The sequence below is a fragment of the Anser anser genome, assembly GCF_964211835.1.
Source record: "Anser anser genome assembly, chromosome: 20".
In the NCBI taxonomy this organism is placed as follows: Eukaryota; Metazoa; Chordata; class Aves; order Anseriformes; family Anatidae; genus Anser; species Anser anser.
The window spans coordinates 696,098-719,905 of record NC_139741.1 but is presented as its reverse complement, the minus strand read 5'-3'; the positions used below and the strand labels follow the sequence as shown (position 1 = coordinate 719,905).

Here is a 23,808-nt window from a genome sequence, read left to right as displayed (position 1 = left end):
AGATTTCTGTGAATGAGCTCAGCATGACACTTGAAGGCTGAGAAAAAAATCTGGCTCTGAACTCTCACAGAATTTGGCCTGTAATGTGGGAGCCTGATTTTTTTTTTCTTTCCCCACCATCACGTTGAGCAGAAACCCTCCCAGTGTAGTTCTTGCTGTGGGGTTTATTCAGGACAGTGAGAGTCATATAGACATCTTAAGGGGAGAACGAGACCCTGAGGAGTTTTTTTTCCTGTCTGCCGTGGACTGAGGAGCCTTCATGGGAGCGATTGTGAGAATTCAGGCAGTGCTTTACGGTGACTGCTTCATCTTATGCAAGCTGCCAGGGCCATCAAAGTGACATAATCTGAAGGAAAAGGAAGGGACTGTTAGCGGTAGAGTCAAAAGGGACTCTGTTCCTCCACCTGCTCTTATTTTCTTTTTTTCCTCCTACATTCAGTCTTTGTTCTGTGTTTGCAATTGAATTTTGCTTTACATGAGCCATATGCAAGTCTGGCAGGATCAGTGGCAGCTGCAGAGTCCCTGGTGGCCCATGTCCCTTTCTTATTAGCAACCCAGCAAAGTGCAGCACAACAAATTGACTTCAGCGAGCTCCCCTTGCAGGAGCGGGGTGATGCTTACCTTGTTCCCTCCGCAAGCCTTCCCAGGCAATCAATCTCCCCATGCCTGCCCTGCTCACTCGAGCTGAAGCGAACGAGCAGCAGTGTGCACCAGCAGCTGGTGCGCGCGGGGCTGCAGCTCCCACTGGGCACGGGGCTGCTCCTGACGCCAGCCCCGCTCCAGGAGTCTCGGGCTCGGCTCAGGGCACTCGTACCCGATCAGGTCCCGTAGCTGCTCCCCTGCCAGTGAGGTGATGCCATGGTGGTTCCCTCCCGCTGGGCAAAGCCGGTGGGCTGGGAGCCTCAGGCCGGGGTGCACCCTGCCGCTCCTTTGCTGGTGTTAGAGGCAGCCAGAAATAAGGCAAAGGCTTGCTGTCACAGCTGTCAGCTCACTGGGTAGTTCAGCAAGGGATACTCCTAGGTACTCCCTCCTCTGAAGTCATTTGGAGTGAAATCTTCGCACTGGTGAAGTCAATTTTAAAATTCCCGTATTTTTTTGGGTGGTAGCAGGGCTTGGGTTCACAAAGACAGCAGCTCGCGTGTTTTTGGCCTCTCCCCACCTTCAGAAGCGCTCCTGTCCCCTGTGCGCCCATGGCACAGATGCCCTGGGCGGAAGCAGTGTCCCTCCGCTGTTGGGAGCTGGTTCTGCATGCGGTTGGAGGCTCTGGTTTCTGGGAGCTGTTCTGTTTAATTTACAAATTATTGAATCAGCTCAGAAATGGCTGCCCAAGGTTCCTTGGCTTGTGTGTTTTCAGGAATCAGATCAGACAATCCTTCTGGTCTTAAAAAGTCCGCGAGTCCCTTGGCTCATTTATCCAACTGCTGCTGGAAATCACTGCTTCCTCTCTGCTCCTGGAAGTGAGATCAGAGAACAAAATTTGTAAGCGATAAAAATCTCTTTCCACCATTATTTGCATATCAAGCGTTACTTTCCTAACGAGACAAATTGGGAAGTCCTTGGCGGGTTGGAAAGGATCCAGATTCCATCCAGCTGCAGGCAGGAGGCTGCTCTTCTCCCTTAGCGCAGAGCAGGACGGGCGGGTGCGCGAAGCGTGCCGTGACCTACTGAAACAAGCACAACGGCAGCGCCCGCACCAGTGCGGGACGCCCTGAAACACTCTCAACAATATTTATTCTTGGTGCAGAGGAGTAATTAAAGTTAAACTCATTTGCAGTTAAATGTCACCTTGCTCTTAGCAGGGCTTTGGTTCCTGCTTGTGTGAGCTGTGCAGTCGGGAAGCCTCTGTGTGCACGCAGATGCGGGCTGGTAACTTACAAATACATAATTAATTGCAAGAAATCTAGACCAGAAAATGCTATTCTTTTTCTTTGCTGACTCTCAGACTTCAGTGAAAGAAAGTAATGTTTCAGGTCAGGGCCAGTCTTAGCCCAATATACAGCCAAGGTAAATCAGGTTATTGGGGAAAGCGTTGCACTGCGGGGGCTCTGCCTGCACCTGGTCTAAGCCCCGGAGCACCCGCAGCTTTGCAGAGCTGTGTGCACGTGGCGGGAGTGCCTGGGGTGGCAGCTGGGCCCAGGCAGCCCCACAGCGGCCGTGCCCGCGGCCGTCCCCTCCCAGGGAGCAGTGACACAGCGGGGACCCCTGCCAGGTCACTGGCTACGGATGGAGCGTGGTGCGGTCAGGCTACAGGGCCTCACTTAAGCTCTTGCTGACGATTTCCAGGTGTGACATCTTAGTGAATTGTCCTTGCTGCTGTTGCAAAAAAAAGCTTTTTTTTTTTTTTCTTTTTTTATTTTTGGTGACTTTTGAGCAGGCGACTGAGGGCCACAGGTCTGGGCACGGCCAGGAGCTCCCCAGCATCTTGGGAGCTGGACCTGGGCAGGGTCATGCCCTGTGCTGGAGGGTGCTGAGCTCCCCCGTGTCTCCTCTGTGACCCGCCAAAGGGGAGGCTCAAACTTAAGGTGGGAACCCAGACCTTAGTTACTGCTGAAATGCTGGGGAGTTTTCACGTCCAGGACTGCAGCTCCACCTCATGTGTTCGCTGTGCTGGGTTCCCAGCCCGTGCGGGTGGCTCAGCTCCTGTGCGGCACAGGGGGCAGGGGCCGGAGCTGCCCGGCACCCCCCGGCTGCAGGAGCCTGCCTGCGCCTGCGCTGCCGGGAGCGTCGGGCTGGGGCGGGCATGAGAGGCAATAGAGGAGCCCGGCCCCTGTGAAAACTTCAGACACTGGGCACTGAATATTAAATAAAAGAAACAGGGAGCAGCTGGCAAGGTGATGCCCATCAAGGACAAAAAATGACGGTTCCAAATATAGAGGCTGTTAATTTACAGGACATCTTTGCTGTCCTTCTCAAGGATAAAGCATCTAGACAGCTGAACTTGTTGCAAGTGGGTGTGCTGCGAGAGATTTGTGTCTCCTTGGGCCAGGTTTCTTCTGCAAAATTAAGCGTAGGCACAAACGTAACCTGCGATGCTCCGAGTGTTTAGTTTACGCAGCATAACAAAAGGTAGAGCTCACCACTTAGCGCGGAACGCCGCGGTGTCAGATAATATGTTGACATCTCCCCTTCCCACGCGTAATTCGTACGAATGCACTGTGTCAGTTTAGGACCTGTCTGGTAAATCAGACGAACAAAACAAAAAGGCGGGATGCATTTACAAGCTTTCATTACACTTCAGAGTGAGAAGAGGAGAGGAAACGTGCACGCTGAGGCCAGCACAGCGTGGGGCCGGGGTGCGCACAGCCCTGGCTCGGCCGCTGCTCCTCTGCAGGGTGCTCGCATCCCCCGGCCCCAAGCCAGGGGCTCCAGCCCAGCGGTCAGCCTGTGCTCCGAGGTGCTTTTGGGTGCTGCAGGAGGGCGCAGAGAGGTGGAGAGCATCGCCGCAGGGGTGCCTGGCTGCCCTGTGGGGTGGAGACGTCTTTAACTGGGAGCTGATGAAACAGATGTAGGGTGTAGAGCTCCTGGGCTCTCCCCCTTACAGACGCTGTGGGCTCTCCTCAGCAGAGGAGCCGTGTGAAGCTCTGTGCCTGGCCTCCCGACTGCTTGATTCCCAGAACGCTCTTCACGGCACAGCACCGCAGGCTGCTTGGCTACTGCTGGGCGGTTGTGTTATTGGTAGCACAACACATCGAGGCACTGAACGGGACATCTTTATCAGAATTTCAGAACATCAGCAGGGTTTACAAAGTTCATGACGTGAATTTGTAGGTGCTTTAGGGCTGTGACAAGGAGTGCTCTGAAGATCAGAGAGACTTCACCTGTCATCACTGCTCCGGGAACTCGCCGATACACAAACGCTCAGAACGAGGGGAAAAGTCCCCACCTGCTCCCCCTTGGCACCCCCAGCTGGAGGGGGCCAGAGCTGCGCGGCAGGGCTCATCCCCGTCTTCGTCAGGAATCCCTGCCGTTGCGCCTGTGTAACTGCATTAAGGTATTTCCTTAATTAGATTTACTAAGTACGTACGATTCTATTTTTTTTTCTTTTTGCCTTCTCTCTTAATTTGCCTAATGAGGAAAATGAAGAAATAGAATTACTAAACTCATGCCTGCATTGCTTTCCGGGAAGCCTCTGCTGTGCCTGGTGCTTGCCCCGGCCCCTGCAGGGTGCCAGCGAGCGGCGCGGCCGAGGCCCTGCCCGCTGTGCGCCCTGCAGCAAGTGGCGCGGGGCCACCCTGGTGGGACACATCCTGCAGCAGGCTGTCCCTCCGCGGGGCGCCCAGGCTGTCCTTCAGCTTGTGCCCGCCTGGCTCAGAGGAGCCCGTGTCCAGGAGGTGCTGCTCCGGAGGATGCTTTCGTCCACCCTGCGATGATGCCAGTGCCAAGGGGTGCCAGGCCGGGGCGAGGCGCACACTGCCCCCCCCCCCCCAGTCGGGTGCTGCCTCCAAGACCTCGTGTTGCGTGACCGACCTTCGACCCTCGGGGTGTGCGTGCCCATTGTGCGAAGGAGAGACAGGTCAGCAGTGGTTGCAGAGGCCATTTGTTCCAGCCATGACGTGCCAAGCCCAGGCTTCAGCTCATAATCATATTACTGTGTCCTTCCCCACCCCATCCTTGCACGGTTTGCTAATTGCAGCTGCAGACTGCAGGCGCTTCAGGCAGGAGATGTTTTCTCGTGCTGGCCTGGAGCAGAACCGGGTGGCAGCGGGCTGTGCTGTGCTGCGGGGGGCTCCTGGCCCCTCCGGGCTCAGGGGCACATGGGGCCCAGCTGTGAGGCAGCACCCAGGGACAGGGGGGCTGCCAGCATCCCCCGGCCACCCTGTGGTCTCCAGCTCTGCAGGGATCCCTGGGGGATGAGCATCCTGGGTGGCTGTGGGGCGCTGGTGTGCTGCCCGGCATCCCTCGTCCGGGTCCAGCCGTGCTGCAGCTGGGGCTCCGCAGGGACCTGAGCCCTTTGCCAGCCCCCAGCCAGCTGTGGTGGGGCCGCGGCGAGCACCCGCTCGCTCTGGTGCAGTCTTCATGTGAGCTCCTGGGGGCCGCTTCGACATGCAGGTGCGCCCTGCACAGATGAAGACATGCTGATCTTCCTCATGGTTCGTTTGTCATCCCCGGAGGGTAATCTCCCCGGGAATTAGGCTGATGGCCCTTGACCCTGTAGCTGACAGAAGAGTGAATCGTGGGCCAATGGTTGCAATTTAACATAACGTATTTCCAGAGCATCAAGGCTAATTACAAACGCCTGCTGGTGAATGGGTTTGTTTTGCTCTCCCTGGAAGTGCAATAGCAGTTCCAGCAGTTTGGCCCCAGAGAAGAAATCAACATGTGATAGAAGAACACGTTGTTAAGTTGTGTGAGTGATTTTATAATACTTAAAATGTGATGCTATGGCAACCTGTTACAAATCCCAGATCAAGTCAAATTATTTGTATGCATCCCCGTAACTTTAATCTCTGTGAGGTCTGATACGTTTTATGCCTTTGAGGTCACTGTACAGATTGGTGCAATCAGCCAGAGAACAGGGTTCAAAGGAAGGAGAGCAAAGATGAGTGGTTGCCTCCAGATCAGCCTGTGCTGTAGTGCCCTAGAAAGTCAAAGAGGAAATAGTAAAAATCTGTCATCCTGGGTGTTTTTTCAGCAGTGGAGTCACGGTGGGTTTTTGGAGCGGAGACTAGGAAGGAGCTCAATGGACAATACGGGCGGACAGAGAATAAATTCTGCTGGTGCCCCTATGTAGTCCTACAGCATTTCAATTCGTTTCTTGCCCTGCAAATCTGGAAAATGTTATTTTATTTTTAAAACGATCTCCAACAGCCTAGAGACATGGCTGTGCAGCACAGCAGAGATGGGGATGGGCTGTGCCTTGATCTCGCAGCGGCCACCCGGGGCAGGAGGGCCCCTGCTCTGCTGCAGCCTGCTGGGGGGCTCTGCCTCTGCGCGTCCCACCTGGGGCTGCGGGGCGAGCCTGGGCACAGCCACTGGTACCTGGTGCTCTTGGAAGAGCTCTGAGGACTGCAACCAGCAATTAATTAGATGTGTCAGAGGTTGGTCCCCCGGCCCCCAGGGCTCAGCTGGCCCTGTCCCCGTGTGCTGGTGGCCGGGCTGGGCTGCAGTACTGCCCCGGGACGGCCGAGCATCGCCCTGCCTCGCGCGGTGATGGTCCATGGCCGTGCCACCCCCTCCAGGGACGGGGCTGTGGGCTTGAACCTGAGCCCTGAATTTCCCCTGATATCCAGCCGCCGTGTCCCTGGCTATAATTTAAGTCCATTATTTCTTGTTCCTTGGTTGTTAACTAATGGGAACTATTGATCTGCGTCCTGTTAGTGCCCTCCCTCTCTCTGTTCACAGCCACTGTAACTCCAGCTCCTTGGCTCCCCTTTCTCCACCCGGATGAGGGCAGGCGGAGGGCTCCGGCTCGCCTCGCAAGGGACAGGCCTTCACCCACTGCCTTGCATCCTCTGCTTCTCTTTGTCTTTTGCATGGGAGATTTGGAGTGGGGGCTTTTAATTTATGTTGTGACGGGGGCAAAAAGGTGTGGGCCGTGACCCAGGTGCAGGGAGGCGCGGGGCAGCTGGCAGGGCCGGGTGCTGGCAGGGCCGGGGCAAAGCCCGCTGCGGGTGCTGGCGATGCCGAGGCAGGGGGCTGGGCCGAGGGGAGGCAGGTGGTAATTCCTGCCACCCCTGCACGCACAGGCTGGGTGCTAAACGCTTCTCTGTGTGCACGTTTGTGTGTGCGTGTGTACATGTATGTGTCTTAACAGATGGAGTTAAAGTCCATCGAGACTGGGAGAAGTCTATTAGCAAAAGCAATTGTACATACAGGCAGAAAGAGCAAAAAGCAGCCCTCGCCAAGCTCTGGCTCAGTCTCTTTCACTAGCAGGGACACATCTGGACAGCCACTCCGTGCTTGCGCAGCGGCAGCAGGGCTTTGCACTCGCTGTTGCCTCAGGGGTCTGGTAGAAAACCAGGTCTGCTCTGGGAGCAATTTGGTAGCACCCTGCAAACGACCTGTGAGCGTGTTCCGATTTGGTAAAAGCGCGATTTCTGCAATGCAGCTGCTGTTCCAGGCCCCTCACCCCCAGCAGGACCTTCTGTGGGTGCGGGGGTGCCCTGTCCATGCCGCGGCTGGCACGGCTGTGCCAGGAGTGCAGGGCAGGGCCTGCCCTTCAGCTCTTCACCGGGAGTGAAGCACGGCTACTGCAGAGCGCTCTCTGAGCATTTTTTTTTGCAAGAGGCTCTGCTGATGTACCGGTGCTGGGTGCAGGCACCCCGTCGCGTTTTGGAGGGGCCTGGTGTGCACCGGTGCCTGGCGCCACGCAGCATCGCCCCACGCGCCGCGCTCTGCCATCCCGGGGCGGGCTGCCATGGGAACAAACCTCGTTACTGTGAGATAAACAGTTGGACATTTTGGCCCAGTTTCTGCAGGACTAACCTGGCAGGGATGAGAGGAAACTAAATTAAATCTCAGATTTTCTGACTCCCAGAGTAGCATCTGGCACTACCACTGCGTGTGACGATTTGATTGTCTGCCTGGGAAGTGATTTTTTTTTAAAAGGCACAGTGTATTTTTATCAAATAATCAGCGGAGGGCTTTGGGTCCACCTTACCAAGGCTGAAGAGGGTTTTGGGTTGCATTTCTGGGCAGGATCTTGGTACAGGTACTTCTCCCCTGCCTTTCCCAGTGTCTCAAGTCCTTGTGAGACCCCCCAAAAGTGCCCTGGTGCCGCTCTGTTGTGGCAGTCCCTTCAGTGGGCCCTCGCCAAGCCCCAGTCTCGTGGAGCCTGGCGGGTTTATGCCAGCGCCACGGAGCTGCGCGCCCGCTCCCCCGTCCGTGGGGTCTGTGGTGCCGAGGTGTGGGGCTGTGTGTGAGGAGCCCAGCCCCTGCAGGGCACGGGGCTCTTCAGAGAACTTTTGTATCACCTTTTTGTGCAGTCGCCTTTTTTTTCTCAGATGTGAGATTATTTTTCAAAGAGAGCATTATGGCCTCTTGGTTTAACAAAAATGTCCCCTGCGTTTCCTTATCTCCTGCCTCTGCTGCTCACTTGCCTCCCAAAACTTCGGGTGCAGGGAGAGCTGACCGGCACTTGTTCTGTTTTGCAGGAAACAGGAGCTGCTGAACAGCTCGGATGTGACCCTCCCGGACCGGCCGCTGTCCCCCCCGCTCACCGCCCCCCCCACCATGAAGGTGAGTGCACGGGCGCCGCGTGGGGGCCGCTGCACCCTCCTGCTGGCGGCCCCGGCGCGTGGGTGCGCCGTCCAGGCGGGGTGCTGGTTTTGGAAACTGAAGCCAGTGAAGAGCAGCACTTCCAACGCAGCAACTGTACCAGTCTGGGCTGTTCCGAGCGGAGCAGAAGTAGGTGGTTTCTGGAGATCAGCCTGCAGCATGTTCAGACACCATCAGCTACAGAGGGGCGTGCGTGCCAATGGGCCTGATCCTGCGCTGCCTGTTACGTTATGCAATCCCGAGCAGTGATGCCAGGCAGGGGGCAAAGCCTGAATGCTGTTACCCCTCTGATCAGCCCCCCAAGCTCCCCTGTGCTGCTCGAGCGGCCGCTTGCCCAGGCGGACCACGTGGCCCTACGGCAGGGCTGGTGGCGTGCCCACCGCTGGCTTCGTGCCCACCACCAGCTCCGTGCCTGCAGGACCCAGCCAGCGTGGCTGCTGGCCCCTGATCTTTGGCCGCAGTGGAGCCGGTGGGTTAAGGGACTCAACTCTTCTGCTGCTGTCGGAGTAACCTGAGTAATCTGTGCAATAAGAGTTTCCAGACAAAGGAAATGGTAGCTCTTCTCCCTGGGTTGCTGCAAAGTATTCAATATGCTGCCACCCGGGAAATTACTCATTAAGCTGGAGAAGATGAGATCGATCAGAGGATTATGTGATGGCTAAGAACCTGGTTAAATGGTTGTCAAGAGCAAGGGGGCTTGGAAATAGAATATTGAGCTGGAGGAGAGTATTAGCAGAGTTTCTCAAGTTTTGGTTCATTTGTACTTTCGTTGATGACCTGGGTGCACAAAGTTGGAGCGAGCTGACAAAGTTCACTGGTGACACGAGGTGTGGCACCTCGGTGGTATTGCAGAGGAGGAGAAGACTCAGTGCTGGGAGACAGGGGGGAGCGGGACATGGGGGTGCGGCAGTGGGGCACATTGGCCTCAGGGCATGGGGCAGAGGCATGACCCTGCCCACGGCGCAGCAGAGGCACAGGGAGGCAGCGCACAACGCACGTGCCTTGTGCCGCTGCTCCTCACACCGGCTCGCCCAGCGTCAGCACGGCGGAGACCTGGCAGCTGGGTCCTGCCTGGAGCCGGGCGGGAGCAGAGCTGGGGCAGCTCGCCTCGCTCCTCCCCGAGGGCAGAGACACCTCAGGCCTCTGCAGCATCCCCCGGCTGCGAGTTTCACAGCTGAGCTGTACAGTGCGAGAAGGTTCATCCTTATGTGCACTTTGTACTTTCTGCTTAATTTCGGGCACAGGCTGCAGACAGCTTGCTGGAGATGCTGTCTTCCTGCAGTACAATGCGTTGCTAATGCAGCTGTGTGAGCAAACTCCTCTTAAGAGCATGGAAGCTCTGCCAACAAAAATGTGTTTTCCTGTTGTAGCTTAAATTCCCTGAATGAGGCAGGCTACAATGGCAAAAACCTCCTTTGCTGGTGTAATTCTATGGTCAGGATTGCCTCCCATCAGTCCTCGGAGGGAGGAATTTGTCTTGCACTCATAATCAGCATAGCTGTGCAGCAAAACTGCGCGCAGACCGAGCCAGCAGGGCACAGCACTGAGCGGCTGTGGGGTAAGCAATCCATCTGTTCCCGGGACTCTCCTGCTGCTCTCCCCGTTCCACCGATGTCGGTCCTGGAGTCTCGAGGGGAGAGGAGAGGGGCAGCGCATGCAGCTCCAGCTGCTGGGCTCGGTGTTTGCGGTGCTGTATTTGTTCCCTCCAGCTGGGGCGGGCAGGGATGCGGCCCCGCAGCCAACTCCGCGTCCCCTCTGCACGGCTCTCCCCGGCTCTCCCGTGTGGCCAGGTCACTGCCCTGCTCCCCGTGGCCGTGCCGGGCATTTCCAGCATGTTGGGACAGGCAGGGGCACAGCACGGGGCAGCCGTCCCCCAGGGTGCAGCCGGCTCAACGCCCGCGCTCCGAGCCGCGTGCCAGCAGCAGAGCGTGCATCCCATCCTCGTGCCAGCGAGGCAGAGGAACAGCCAGCAGATTTCCTGGCTGGACTTCGGCTGGCGCCCGGCAAGGGGAAGCCAAAGCCCCCGCGTTGTTTACCATCCGCGGAGGACACCACGTTTCCCCGGGTGGCTCGACGCTGAGCAGTGCAGCGGTCCCGTTTTGGGGGTTTCCAGCAGCAGTGGTGCCCCGTGGGTCCCGGCTGAGGGCAGCCCCGTGCCCCGTGTGCCTGGCCCTGCCGCGTGGCTGTGCAGGAGCTCACCCTGGGCTCAGCAGCAGCTGGTCCCACAGGGGTAAGGTGTTGATCCCAGGTTTTAACTGAGGCCAGTGAATGTCGGAGCAATTAAGGGAGAAAAAATATCGTGTGGCTTCTGAGGGATCAGGGCTGCTTTCCTTCTGGAGAAGGAAAGGAAAGGCTGGGAGCTTTCTTACACAGGGGCTCTGAAGGCAGGCTTGAAGGGTCAGCATGGATATTTGACCATGGAAACTGCAGGTGATGTACTGAAGTTTTGCCTAAACTTTCTGGAATTAACTCTCTTTGTAAATCTACCAGTGTTTATTTTTTAAATTTGGTAGCTTTTTAGTGGCAGTGCTTTTCCTTTTCTCTCTCCTTTTTGTGAGACGAGAGTGGACTCTCTAAGGGACCAAACCTGTTTGCTCCATTTCCCTATCGGCTCTCAGATATTTGACATTTACTGTGAAACGAGCCCCCGGCTCGAGCCCTGCTTGTTCCTCGCAGGGGATCCTCAGAGGTCAGGCAGCAGGAGGGAGCAGCTTTCTCTGCCCTGACAAACCAGCCAGGTACAGACGGTGACCCCACTGCAGCCTTGCCATGTGTGGAAGGACCTCAACATATTGAACCTTATCTCAAAACTGAAACCCGCTGCATAGCTGACAAGCCACAGCCTGGCCCTGCTGCAGCCAGGGGCCCAGCCGTGCCATGGGCAGCAGCGTGCGGCTGCTTCCTGCATGTGCCATGCTCGGGCAGCGCTGCCGCTCCATCGCGGTCCTGCCGGGCCTCTGCCCTGCCAGGGAAGTGAGCTGGTGCAGTTTGTGTTGTTTTGCAGGAAGGTGTTAAGCTGCCTGGTAGCAGCTGCTGGAGTTCAGGTTGGATGCTCTGACAGTGAGCGTGCAGCCCCTGCTGCCTCCTCGTGCTTGTTCTGCTGCAGCTCCCTCACAGCTTCCTAATTTTGGAGCCACGGGGCAGATGGGCCATGAGCATCCGCACGCTGTGCAGGACCACCTGTGTCCTGAAGAGCTTCTGCCTTTGGCTCTGTCCTCACGGTGTTCCACATGGAAATGCTGTCTTGTGGTGATGCGGGGTGCCTGCTGGCAGGGGTCTGCTCCTCCCAGCAGAGCTGGGCTGGGGGCTACGGGGGCAGCATCTCGGCAGTGGGGGGTTCCTTCTTCCGTCACGCAGGACCTCGCCGCCCTGGCTCATGCTGGCCTTGGGGACGAGGCTGGTGCTGGAGAAGGACGGTCTGTGGGACCAGGCTCCACAGGCAAGGCTGGCAGCACCTGCTTCACTGCTTGTTCTTCGTCTTTATAATCACGTAATTAAAGCAATTAAAAGGTGATTACTGACTTGTTCTGCTCTATGGCAGGATTAAAGGGCTGCAAAATCTTTTACAGGTGGCACAAATTGTCCTTCTGGAAAGGTGTGGTGGGGCTGGGGCTCTTCTATGGATGACACTTTGCCAAGTGCAGGGGAGCCCCTGAGTTGCCAAACACGAATAAAAACCATATTGTCCTCAGGCCTGTGCTGTGGGGCTGTGCATGGGCCTCTGAGTTCTGGCTGCACGTGTCTGTTTGGAACTTGCCTCTGGCCCTGCTGCTGCTTTGGTCTCAGCTGCCATTTGCACCTGAAAGGCATGAGCTGGGACCCGTGTCTGCTTAAAATTAAGAGATGGAGCGGGAGATGCTTGGGAGAGGAGATGCCGGAGATTTGGGGAGCCCTCAGCTTATGGAAGGGAAATGTGGGGTAACTCCATGGCTGGGAGCCAGACACCCAGCCCTTCCAGAGGTGTTTGCTTGGCGCCGTGACCGCCACGGTCAGCACAGGGGGTGCTGGGCAGCCGCTCAGGGCTGATCTGGCCGTGCTGCTGCTGAGAAGCTAGGAAGCAGGAGTAAGTCGAGTCAGTGTCCTCGGTGCTCATCCTGGTCTGGCACCGTTCCTCAGGGATTTTAAAGTGCTTCCCAGAGAGCTGTGTGAGACCTGGTGTCCCTTGTCACAGCGAGGGATAAAAGGCAGGGGGTGGGAGCAGGGACAGGAGCGAGTCCCTGGTGGCTGAGACGTCCATTCTTTGGCGGAGCCACAAGGGCGTTTGGGCCAAAGCAGTGGTGTGCTGCCTCCTCCCCGGGCGGTTCTGGGGCAGGAAAGCCCTGCTGGTGCTGGTGCTAGTGCCCAGTCTGCAGCTTCTGGGTCAGCAGTCTGGGTTGCCCATAGCTGATTCTGTGAGGTTTTATGGTTGGGATTCGTTTGTCTCCCTCAGAAGAGTTGTGGCTTTTTTGTGCTTGCAGATGCCAAGCTGGGGAGGCTGGGTGTTCTGCATCAGGCATTTGCTGCTTCCCATCGGGGACAGGGGAAAAGGCACGTGAGTGACGAGGCACCGATGGGCCTGACTTGTCCTGGGTGTCCTGAGGCTTTGTGGGTCACCTTTCTTCGAGTAAGCATTAAAAGGAGGGCTTGGGTTTTGGAAGTATTTGGAATGCATTTGAAACCCATTTGGGCACAGGCAGAGCCCGTCCAGCTGGGTGCTGGCCACCCAGAGGCGGTGAGCAATAGCTCGCTCCTCCTGCAAAACCAGTTTTCCTGGTGGACGGTGTAAAACTGGTGGATTACTTTTTTTCTGGTGTTCCCTTGGCCTTTTCCCCTGCCAGCCCCTTCACTGGTGTCCCTGTTTCCCTCTTTGACCTCGCACCACAAGGACTTGCCACACACGTTGCCCCCGCGGCACTGGGTCAGGGCAGCAGCCTCCTGCTTCGCGCCGTGCCTCGCAGGCAGCGCCGTTCGCTGTCAGCAAACTGCCGGGGCTGCCGATCGAGGAGCTGCGGAGTACCAGAGGGGCCCTGCGACACCACGGCTGCCTGCGCTAATTATGGACATACGAGCTAATTGCAGAGACTGTTAAATACCGTGTGGTTCTCCTCCACATGCCAGACCCAACTGGTCCCGGACTGATGTGAATACCTGCTGAGCCTCCTCAAACGCAGCTGCATGCAGGTGGAGCCAGCTGCCCCCAGGAGGCACCAAGGTGTGCCAGAGCCTGATGGCTCCGCTGGCTCCTGATGCCCTGGTCACCAGGGCACGTGCTGCATCATGCAGGGCGGTGTGGAGATGCCATCCTTGCTGCCTACAGAGGCTGCAGTGTCACCGGAGTTGGTTTTCCTGAATCCTTAGCATGCAGTTACGTGTTTCAGCCTGTTCTGCTGTATCTGTGCAGCCCTCTGCCCTTCTCCAGTGGTCACACGCTCTCCTGGCTTATTTAAATGATAAAGACCCAGTGCTTTGCAGGAAGGGGTGAGGGTCCTGAGCTGTGAGCCTGTAGGAGCACGGCTTGGGCACCCCGCTTCCAAAGGGACAGCCTGTGGCAACTTTGCCAGCTTGAAAATAAATAATGGTGAGGAAGAAAAAGCAAAATGTCCTCCGCTCATCTGCACTTGCAGCTCAGGCTGCTCCAAGCTATTTATGGCTCTTGGCCGTGGTGGCTCGATGTGCGTGCAGCGTTGGCGCTGATCCTGCAGCCCGGGGGCACGGCCCCGGTGGCCTCACGGAGGGGTCTCACCAGGACCCTGCATCACAGTGTGGCTGTTACAGGGCGAGGGGGGTCCCTGCGAGGGGCAGACCCCACGGCAGTGGTTGGGACAGGGTACCTGCCGCCTGGTAACTCCGGCTGTGCCGGGCTCTTCTTGCTCTGTTGCCCAGACGGGCCAGGTGTAGCTGTGCAGCAGGACTGGGGAGATGGGGACGTGGGCTTGGAGAGAGCAAACCCAGCGTTCCCCTTCCCATCACCTCCTGCCCTCCCCTTGGCTCCCCTGCTGCATCTCCTGCATGCCTGCCGGCCCTCCTGGAGCCACACCAGTGTTCAAACCTCTGCATGCTTCCTGCCCAACCTGTTTCAGGCACTTCCCCGCGGAGCCACCCTTTTAAATAACAAAGCAGCAGTCCTGCAGTGCCTCTGGCTTGGAGAAACATTAACGAGGGGAGGTGTCGGGGCTGGGGATGGTGTCCAGGCTGGCACTCAGCCTCTGCCGCTCCGCACTGGGCTCCCGTCAGGACGTGTGATAGCAGCAGCAGCTCCCGGGGCGTGAAGACGGCTGTCCTGGCTGATGCGGCAGGGGCGATGTGGGGAAGATGATGGATTTCCTACGGGGCCTGCTGGTGAGTGCCGTGCCGCCCCCGGGGAGCGCAGGGAGGAGGTGCAGGGCAGGCGCCTGGCTGCGAGCACCTCCGTGTGCTTGGTCCTCAGCCGCGCTCTCCTGGCGCAGTCTAACTTCTAACTTATCTCTTTCAGTTTTCTTTCTGGGTGTCATTTTCTTTGGAAACCTTCAACGTGGGCATTTACTGGCTGTGCTGCTGCTTCTGCTCTGAGTCGCTCCTAGTCCACAGGCACCTGCTTGCTGAAACGTGCCTCCAGGGTGCTGCGGGGTTCTGCAGACACTGCCCCAGCTAACCTGCCTTTGGGCCAGACTCCGTGCTGAAGGAGAGGAATAAATGTACTTTTCTGTACTGGAATGCTGGGATGTGATGCTGTGCATCCCTTCTCTGTGCTGTCAGGGTAACACATTTAGCTGTGAGGGAGCATGGACATGTGAGCAGGAAGGGAATAACAACTGTACCATTTTTGGCTTGAGTATTTTGCGTTCCTGAGGTCATTAGTACAAGCTACTGGACAGGTTTGCCCTGCCTAAGGTGGCAGGGGTAATGATTTTCCACACTCGTGTTGCCTTTGCTTGCATTTAAAAAGCAGATGCAGTCATGGCAATTCGGAGCAGATAGGCTCGGTGACTCAACTGGAGTAAGGATAAACTCTGTGTTGGCTAAATCCACTGCAGGTGACATAACTTCCGACTGAGCAACACAAAGGTATAATTGTCTTAACTGTAATTACCAAAATATTTGTGGCCCAGTAAAGCTTAGCTTCAAGTATGCATAAATTCCTAATGGGTACAGACTGCTGTTTGGTTTATTAAATGTGTGTACACATTTTCTACCGGAACTCACTTTAGAAGTTGGATCAGGTTTAGCCCTGTGGTTTTGCCTGCCTGGTTCTAGCTGCTGGCAGTGGGACCTGAAAACTATTTTAATTGTCTCAAAGAGCATGTGTCCATTGTAGAGACCTGAAGATAAAGTGGACCTTAAAAGGAGCTTGAAATAAGGAAAAGCCTTTTTAAAGTGCTACTAGTTTGGGCACAGAGCTCTTTTGAACCCTGGTTTCATTTTTTTCCTGCTGCAGGTGCAGGAGATAAAAAAGGGGCATAGTCTAAGGGTAGAAATATGGCCAAGGCTGCTGCTGGGGTGTGCTAGTCCCTGGCTGTGCTGCTGTGTCTTCCTTCCACCACAGCTGCTGTGAACTGGAGCAGCCACTGGGCTGCTCATGCAGCAAGCCTCACTTTGGCTTGCTATGTTTATTGGAAAGAAAATCAGTGTTTTTCATTTCGTCACCTCCTCCTCTCTTTTTTCTCTCTTTTCTGTCTTTTGAAAAATTCAGTTTAGTCTGGAGTTCACTGTTACTTACCCCAGCGCCGTGCTCTTTGGCGCGGTGCCGTGACGCCCCTGCCCTACGTCCTGCCCTATGTCCTGCAGTCCTCTTCTGCACAGAGCTTCTGAGAACCAACAGTGCCGGTGCTACCGGTCCTGCTTCCTGCTCTCCCTGCCCAGACCGAAGGGAGGCCATACCCCAGCCTCTTCTCAGCAGTGTGAACCATCATCCAGCCTCCTGCAGACGCAGCGATGGATAGCCGGAGCAAATGCGGATTAAAGGAGGTTGGGGAGAGGAGGAAAGAAGCTGCTTCACCGTATCTATCTCCAGCAAAGCCACATATTGGTTTACTGGGAGTGCCCCAGTATTGACAGCTGGAGTCTGCCTAGATAATCTATTTGCACGTACCCAGGAGCAGGACAGGCCGTGTGAGGGTGGGGGACCATGCAGCTGATGTCCCCAGCGGCTGTACTGCCAAGGGGACAGCCCCGCAGGTGCCGGTGTGTTGAGGAGCCGGTGCTGGCCGCAGAGAGCGGGTTTTCCCATGCCCTTGCCCCGGTCCTGCCCTTGCCTGCTGTGCCCCAGCTGCCCCGGCAGCACCAGCACAGGAGTGAGGGGCTCTGAGAAGTGCACGTAGGGCGAGACAGGAGCAGCATTTCCTCAAATCCCCCCTCTTGTCTGTGGTCGTGCACCCGCGAGCCTGCCCCAAGCTCTCAGCCCATCCAGAGGTGCTGGGGGGGCGGGATGCTGGCGGGACGTGGAAGCCCCTGGCAGCGGCAGGGCTGGTGACAGGCTGCGAGAGCGGGATATGCTGCCTGGCCGTGGGGTCAGGACAGCCGAGCCGCTCCGGACCACGTCTCCAGCCCGTGTCGGCACTGCAGGGAACTGGAAACGTGGGACTGAACGGCCTGAGAAAAAACTGGGAACAAAAGGGACCCAAAGAGGTTGTCCAAACTGTGGTGCCAGCACTGATGTGATTAGAAAAAGAAATAACTAAAGAGCCTTTATCAAACTTTACACAAGGCAGGCTGGGAATTTGTCCGGGGTGAGTGTTATTTGCAGGTTGAACTGCACGAGAGCAGGGCAGGCTCTGAGGCACGCCGAGGCGCCGGGCACCGCCGGGGCTGCCGGCCGCGGCCTGGGCTGGGGCTGCCTGACCTCGTGCCCGCTTCAGTCGGACAGGAGATGTCTCTCTTTTCTTTTTCAGTCTGCAGAATTCTTCGAAATGCTGGAGAAAATGCAGGTGAGCAGCGGTGTGTCAGCGAGGCCTGTTTCCCAGGCTTGCCCTCCCCATGTCCGTCCCTGTTTCGCGGTGTGCCGGCTCCCCGCAGTCGGCTCCGCTCCTGCCGCTGCCTCAGGGTGACTGTCGTGAAACGTCCTGCCCTGCCCTGCCGGCACCCCCGGTGCTGCTGAAAACATCTTTGTTATTCTGTCTGTTGGTTTTGTTCCAAACAGGCACCAAAACTTGAAGAACAGAGAACTGGAAGCCAAAAGCATAAGGTTCGCTGAATTTTTTTTTCTTGCATGGATCTTTTCAAGCACCCCCCCCCTTATCTCTACAAATCTGGGCTTTAATGTTTGTAGCCAAAGACAGTCACTGTAAGGACTAAAAAGGATTTAAGTGTTATCTAAAAGCAAGGCGCTGATTGAATTGCAAAGATAAGAGAGTGGTGCATGTAAATCTCTAATCCAGCTTTGTGTCCAAACCTGTGTACTTCAGTGGAGAGTGATTTAAAATTGTTGGGTTTTGTATGAGGCATGGAGAAGCTTGTACCATTAACTGGTCAGGGGAGCGGGGTGCAGCAGGACAGGATGCTGGGGGCTCACAGGCCAGATCCGGGCCGTGCTGGGGGCTCAGCCGCCTCTCCCGACCTCGCCGCTCAGCGCCTGGGTCAGGTTTGGGGCGCGGATCGGCAGGACCAGCTCGCTGGGCAGCGCTCCCCGATTGTGCTGGGAAAGGCTGTGGTTTTAAGGGACGGCTAGCAGGGAGCAAACTCTCATAGGCGGTGTTGTGATTCCTTTTTCCAGGAAGACTACATCCCGTACCCCAGCATCGATGAGGTGGGTGCTGTGAAACACGCTGGGGCAATGCCTTTCCAGAAGTGCCGACAGAAGGGGAGCGTGCAGAGAGCCTGTTCCCAGCAGGAGCTGTGCAAACCCCATTTCCTCTCCCCTTGCTCCATCTGTGTGGCTGAGCTTTTCCCGGGCAGCACACGAGCCCTCTTCAAGGGGAGGGAAGAGGCACTGGAGAGGGGCAGGATCTGCCCTGCAGCGTGGGGCTAGGGGCTGCTGCGGGAGGGGCAGCCAGGGTGGGGGCAACGAGGCCGCACGGCTGCACCCCGGCGCTGCCCAGCTTCCCCATTCCTCCCCAGATCCTCGAGAAGGGCAGCCCCTACCCACTGATCATCCTGCCCCAGTTTGGGGGATATTGGATCGAAGACCCGGAAAACCTTGGCACGCCCACCTCGTCCGACAGCAGCATCTGCGAGGAGGAGGAGGAAAACCTCAGCCCCAGCACCTACGGGTACAAGCTGGAGTGCAAAGGAGAGGCCAGAGCCTACAGGAAGCATTTTCTGGGGAAGGTAGGTGCCAGAGGCAGCAAGGAGGCAGCTGAAAAATGCTCCCACCCTGCCCAGGAGAAAAAAAGTAATCCTACAATTGTGAGCAAAATAGGCAAATTTTACAATTTGCCTTCTTGCAAGGAGAAGGGATGGCTGGTGTGCAGCAGCGGCCACCGTGCCCAGACACCTGCAGGAGCCCGGGGGGTGCAGGGCAGTCTCCTGCTGTGTGCAAGCTGAGCCACCATAACCTGCTTTCTCTATTTGTAGGACCATTTAAATTTTTACTGTACGGCCAGCAGCCTGGGAAATCTGATTCTTTCTATTAAGTGTGAGGAGGCAGATGGCACTGAATACTTAAGGATTATACTCAGGTATGGAGAAAAGAAGCACAGTGCTTAGCAAAGTGTTTTCTCTTTGGAAGGCTCTTGCTTTGTTTCCGCTCTAAATGCTGTAGGTGTGCTGGCAGCACACACGTGTCACCTGCATGGAAGGGCTCGGGTTGGGTGGGAAGCCAGAGGCATCGTCCTGTGTTGTGACTGCCTGACTTCTGATAATGAACACAAGGCTTTGATATGCTGCTGAAACTGAGTGTGGAACTCTCCATGACACTGGGTAATATCTGTCATATCTGTCACTGTCCTTCCTGTAATCTGACAAGGCCCAGGGTGGCTGAACTGTTGTCTCATTTCTCCTCCAAACTATGAATATTTTAAGATCTGCAGAGATTAAAAGAAAAAACGACCCTTTGCTTGCTAACCCAGCCCAGCAAGTCCAGCAGAACATCTCCCAGGGCCTGGCAGAGCCTCCTGCAGCGAGCACGCCACAGAGCCAGCCATGGCTGGCATGCGGGGAAGCTCCGGTGCATCTGGTATCGCAGGATCCTCCCTAGCATCCGTTCATTTCTTTTTCTTTGCCAGGTCCAAAGTGAAGACATTGCATGAAAGGATCCCTCTGGCAGGATTTAGCAAGCTGCCTAGCATCCCACAGATTGCAAAGGTAACCGGCACGGGGTGCCTGCTGTGCGGACATGGAGCGTTCGGCGAAGCCTGCGCCACTGGTGCTGGGCCTGTGGGGCCTGGGCTCTGCTGCCGGGGTGTGCCGCCGGCCCTGCCCCTGGCTCCTGCCTGATCCCGGGCAGGTGGCTGGGTGATTTCAGGGGGAAGGGGAGGAAGAAGCGGCACCCGTGGGGAGACCTGCGAGCTGTCTTGCTACTTCTGCAGTTCGGCAGCCGATGGGCCACAGGGCATCCCAAAGCAGGGGGGATGCAGAGGGGGAGCTCCCACAGTCCGGTGCAGGGTTTGGCTCCCTGATCAGACACTTGCAGCCATTCCTTTGGATTTCCCAGGCCGGGCTGCCCGTGGCTGCCTGCTGGCAAGGCTCCAGGCAGGGTCCCAGCGCTCCTGCAGGGGCTGATGACACTTCTCCCTTGCTCCCAGGCCTTCTGCGATGATGCCTCCGGACTGAAGTTTAACCCAGTTCTGTATCCCAAGGTGAGGATCTTACCCAAGTTGGTTACACATTCAGCCAAGGACAGGTAGGGTTAATTCTCCCTTTCTCCCATGACCCAGAAGCTCTGATACAGAGCATAGGCACTTGTACTGCATCTTCCTAGCTCTGTCCCTTTGAGAAAGTTCCCCTCAGTGCTTTGTACAGATGCAGGGTGTAAGATACTGTTTTTATCTGGGCTCAGCATTATAGGATCTGGAGTAGGACCTGCGTGCACCCACCATGGTCTTGTTTGGGAGCTGTCCTCCCAGGCATCACAGCGCCTGCCCCAGGCCATGGAGAAGGAGGGAAAGGCTGTGAGGTGTGAAACAGCCTTGGTTTGATGCCTTAAGGTTGACTTGAAACCCAGTGAAAAGTGTTGAGCTTGTGCTTGAGAAGCTGTGTGGGAAGGGAAGCCGCGATGGACGGTTGGCTCCGTGGCAGGACGCGGTGTTTTACCAGCACGGTGTTTTATCAGCAGTCCCTGCAGGGCACAGCAGGTTGTCCTCGCTGGTGACGGGGCCGGGACTAGCTCGTCCCCCCACTCCGGGATCGCTTGGCCTAGAGCGTGCTCTTGTGCTGCCACAGAAACCCATTACGGGGAAGTTATACAGCAGATCCATCATTTTCAACTACCTTTTATGTGGCAGACTTTTTATGTGGCAGGCCCAGCAGTGTGTTACGAGGCAGTTTCACCGCCCTTTGATGTAGCCGAGATGAAGGCAATTCATTCATCCGTTTTCATTACTCGTGTTGCTACCAAACCATCACCTGGAAGTCTGAGAGCAGCCGCTGCCCGCGGGAGGCTGACGGACGCCTCAGAGGCGTGCCCACACGGCAAGCACCGGTTCGGCAGAGCGGGGTCGCTGCCTGCTGCGGCCTCGGCAGGGCCGGCGCTCATGGCGGCAGGGCCCCTGTGGTGGTCGCTGGTTTGGACCACTGAATGAAATTGTGGTTTGTTTCACTCCAGGCGTCCCAGATGATAGTGTCTTACGATGAACACGAAGTCAACAACACATTCAAGTTTGGTGTGATCTACCAGAAGTTCAGGCAGGTGAGTAATCCCCGCATCGTGCTCACGGAGCGTGTCCTGCGGCACCAGGGCTTCTTTGTCAGGAGACGTGTGGGACCCCTGAGCCTGAAATTTGGCCCTGTAGTTAATTTTGGCACGTATGACACACCGTGTCACTGGTGTCCTTACGAATAATGCATTTCTTACTACTTGGATGTTTCCCTGACTCAAAATATGATGAGCTGAAGAAAAATCAATTAAAATCAGCCTGCGAGCGGCTGTAGGGAAAAATGGATGTGAAAATGCATTTTAGCAGCCGTGGTGTTTTAATCAGATGTATGTTTAGACAGTGAGACCGTTACATTTGTCTTGGAAGGCTGTAGGCTATGCAGACATGCGTTTGCTGAAAATGCTTTCATTAGCCTAGGAACACTGGATGCGAAGCACGGAGACAGCTGAGTCTTATAATTTACCAAAGATTATTCTGACAGGCACCCTAATTATCCTTACATATTGCATTTTATTTCGGATTGAGTAACTCATGGAAGACCATAATTACGGTCTTGTTGTTTTGAAATATACCACACAAAGGATGATTAAGACTTAGATTTTTCCAATGAAATATTAATCTGTGTTCCAGTATTACCCCTGCTTTATCCTCACGTCTCTTTCTTTTGGTCAGAAGTTGTTCTCAGCAGCTTTACTGCTGGAATTTCTTGGTGGCTGAAAGGGCTCTGAACCTGCCCACGCTGTGGCTTATGCTGCGCTGGCAGCTGGGAGGCACGTTCGGTGGTGCAGAGCGGGTGCTGAGCACGTAGTGGTGGTACATGGCACGTTCGGTGGTGCAGAGCGGGTGCTGAGCACGTAGTGGTGGTACATGGCACGTTCGGTGGTGCAGAGCGGGTGCTGAGCACGTAGTGGTGGTACATGGCACGTTCGGTGGTGCAGAGCGGGTGCTGGCGGCGTGGGAGTGTCCCCGGCCCCCGGAGCCCCCTCGGTGTGGCCGCAGCCCGGCCCTGTCCTGCCTCGCTGGGAGGTGTGGGCTGCCGGGAGCAGCGCAGCCCTTTTGCGCTGGCTGCCCTCCTGAGATGGGCTCGTGTGTCCTGTAGACCCAGGAGGAAGAGTTGTTTGGCAATAATGAGGAGAGCGCTGCCTTCAAGAACTTCTTGAATTTGTTGGGGGACACCATAACGCTGCAGGACTTTAAAGGGTAAGTAAAAAGAATGATTTTATAAATAAATTTAACAAGACACCATATAGTATGTAAAGTACCTCTCATGCGAGAACAGAAGTCATCTTATTCATGAGCAGCACAAAGAAGAAGCAAATATAGCCTTGGCTTGTTTTTCAAAATTGGGGGAGTTTTTCAGAAAAATTGGGACTGCCATGAGAGATCTTCCTTTCCTGCAGTTTGGAGGCGATATCTGGCGATACTCAGCTGTAAATGAGAGACTTCCATGGAAGCACACGCCGTGCTGAGCGCTGTGCCGCGGGGTCGGGGTCAGCAGATTCGGGCTGGGAGCAGCCGTACGGTGCTCGGCCTCATGGCCGCTGCGGATGCCCACGGCTGCTGCCAGCTCTGAGCCCGTCGCTGTTACCGCGTTGCCTGCCCTGAGCTCCAGACTGGTACTGGGATGCTCGGTTACAATATATGACGCATGATTTGTTCTTTCCCATTTGCTAGCTGCTAGATAAAGATAAATGAGCTGGTTTGTTCTATCACCTTGTCCCTGAAAACCGCCTGTAGGCTTTGGTAAGCTTTCAATTAATATTTCTTCATTTCTCCCTGACTTTGTCTTCGTTTCTAGTTTTCGAGGAGGCCTGGATGTCAGCCACGGGCAGACGGGGGCCGAGTCCGTGTACACCGTGTTCAGGGACAGGGAGATCATGTTTCACGTCTCTACAAAGCTGCCTTTTACTGAAGGAGATACGCAGCAGGTAAGAGATGTACAGACGCCTTCCAGCAGTCATGTGCAGGTGCTACAGCTGTGTAGGAGCTGTGATCTACCCAGTGCCACAACCGCAGAAGTCCGTGCTCCAGAGCACCCTGACCCCTGGTGAAGGCTGCGGCTGCCTGTGCTCCCGATTTGCAGGAGCCTGCACACACAGCACTGATGTGGCAGAGCTTCCTGCTTTTACCAACCACGTTTTCCCTTTCCGCTCAGCTGCAGAGGAAGAGACACATTGGCAATGACATTGTGGCAATTATCTTTCAAGAAGAGAACACGCCGTTCGTCCCAGACATGATTGCCTCCAATTTCTTGCACGCCTACATTGTTGTACAGGTGGAAAACCCCGAGGCAGATAACACATCCTACAAGGTAGGGGGAATCTCAACTTGCACATGTCGATGTTCGCTTTGGCCCCAGGCATGAGATGCTGCCCGTGGAGCTCTGCTCACTGTCACGGATGTCTTTGCTTCATCTGCAAGCACTTCTTGCCCAGCTCACTTGTATGTGTGTTGTTTGTGTGTAACTGTGTAGTAGGACAGATTTAAATTCCAAATTTCACATTCACTTATGTGTGCTCAGTGATATATACATAACTGGAGTATGTATATATTGAATGTACATATGTATACACACAAATATTTATGTATGTACTATTACATAGTGTGTGTATACATACTCAAGTGCATGTACAAAATATATGCACATGTAGTAGCATGCTCATTTATTAAGAATTTTGGACTTTTTACAAAGGATTTTTTGACTAAATACTTGAATAAACCTCAGGACAGCTCATGCCCTCCTAAACACAGCACTCAAGTGTGGGTAGCAAAAACCCTGTTCTCCCTCCGCTTTCCATCAGCAGGTCAGTAGAACATCATATTTCAAGCTGAAAGCACACCACTTAGGGCCACGAATGAAAACAAAGTTATAGGAAGTAAATGT

The 23,808-nt window shown here is 55.6% G+C and overlaps 1 protein-coding gene across 19 annotated transcripts in view; it reads left to right on the top strand.

Annotated features, from left to right (window-relative positions):
• The window catches only part of RAP1GAP2 (RAP1 GTPase activating protein 2), an 82,715-nt gene that overhangs the window by 45,999 nt on the left and 12,908 nt on the right, over positions 1–23,808 (top strand). For 16 of the 19 annotated variants that reach the window (XM_083805889.1, XM_083805890.1, XM_083805891.1 and 13 more), the window contains 12 exons: positions 8,094–8,178; positions 17,064–17,099; positions 17,312–17,356; positions 17,885–17,917; positions 18,229–18,438; positions 18,685–18,788; positions 19,335–19,413; positions 19,854–19,907; positions 20,873–20,956; positions 22,024–22,124; positions 22,723–22,852; positions 23,080–23,235. In XM_083805889.1, coding sequence (XP_083662015.1) covers positions 8,094–8,178; positions 17,064–17,099; positions 17,312–17,356; positions 17,885–17,917; positions 18,229–18,438; positions 18,685–18,788; positions 19,335–19,413; positions 19,854–19,907; positions 20,873–20,956; positions 22,024–22,124; positions 22,723–22,852; positions 23,080–23,235 — 1,117 coding nt within the window. Of the gene's footprint in view, positions 1–8,093; positions 8,179–8,202; positions 17,100–17,311; positions 17,357–17,884; positions 17,918–18,228; positions 18,439–18,684; positions 18,789–19,334; positions 19,414–19,853; positions 19,908–20,872; positions 20,957–22,023; positions 22,125–22,722; positions 22,853–23,079; positions 23,236–23,808 lie in introns of those variants that run through there. The other 3 variants (XM_083805881.1, XM_083805884.1, XM_083805883.1) reach the window with 3 other exon arrangements.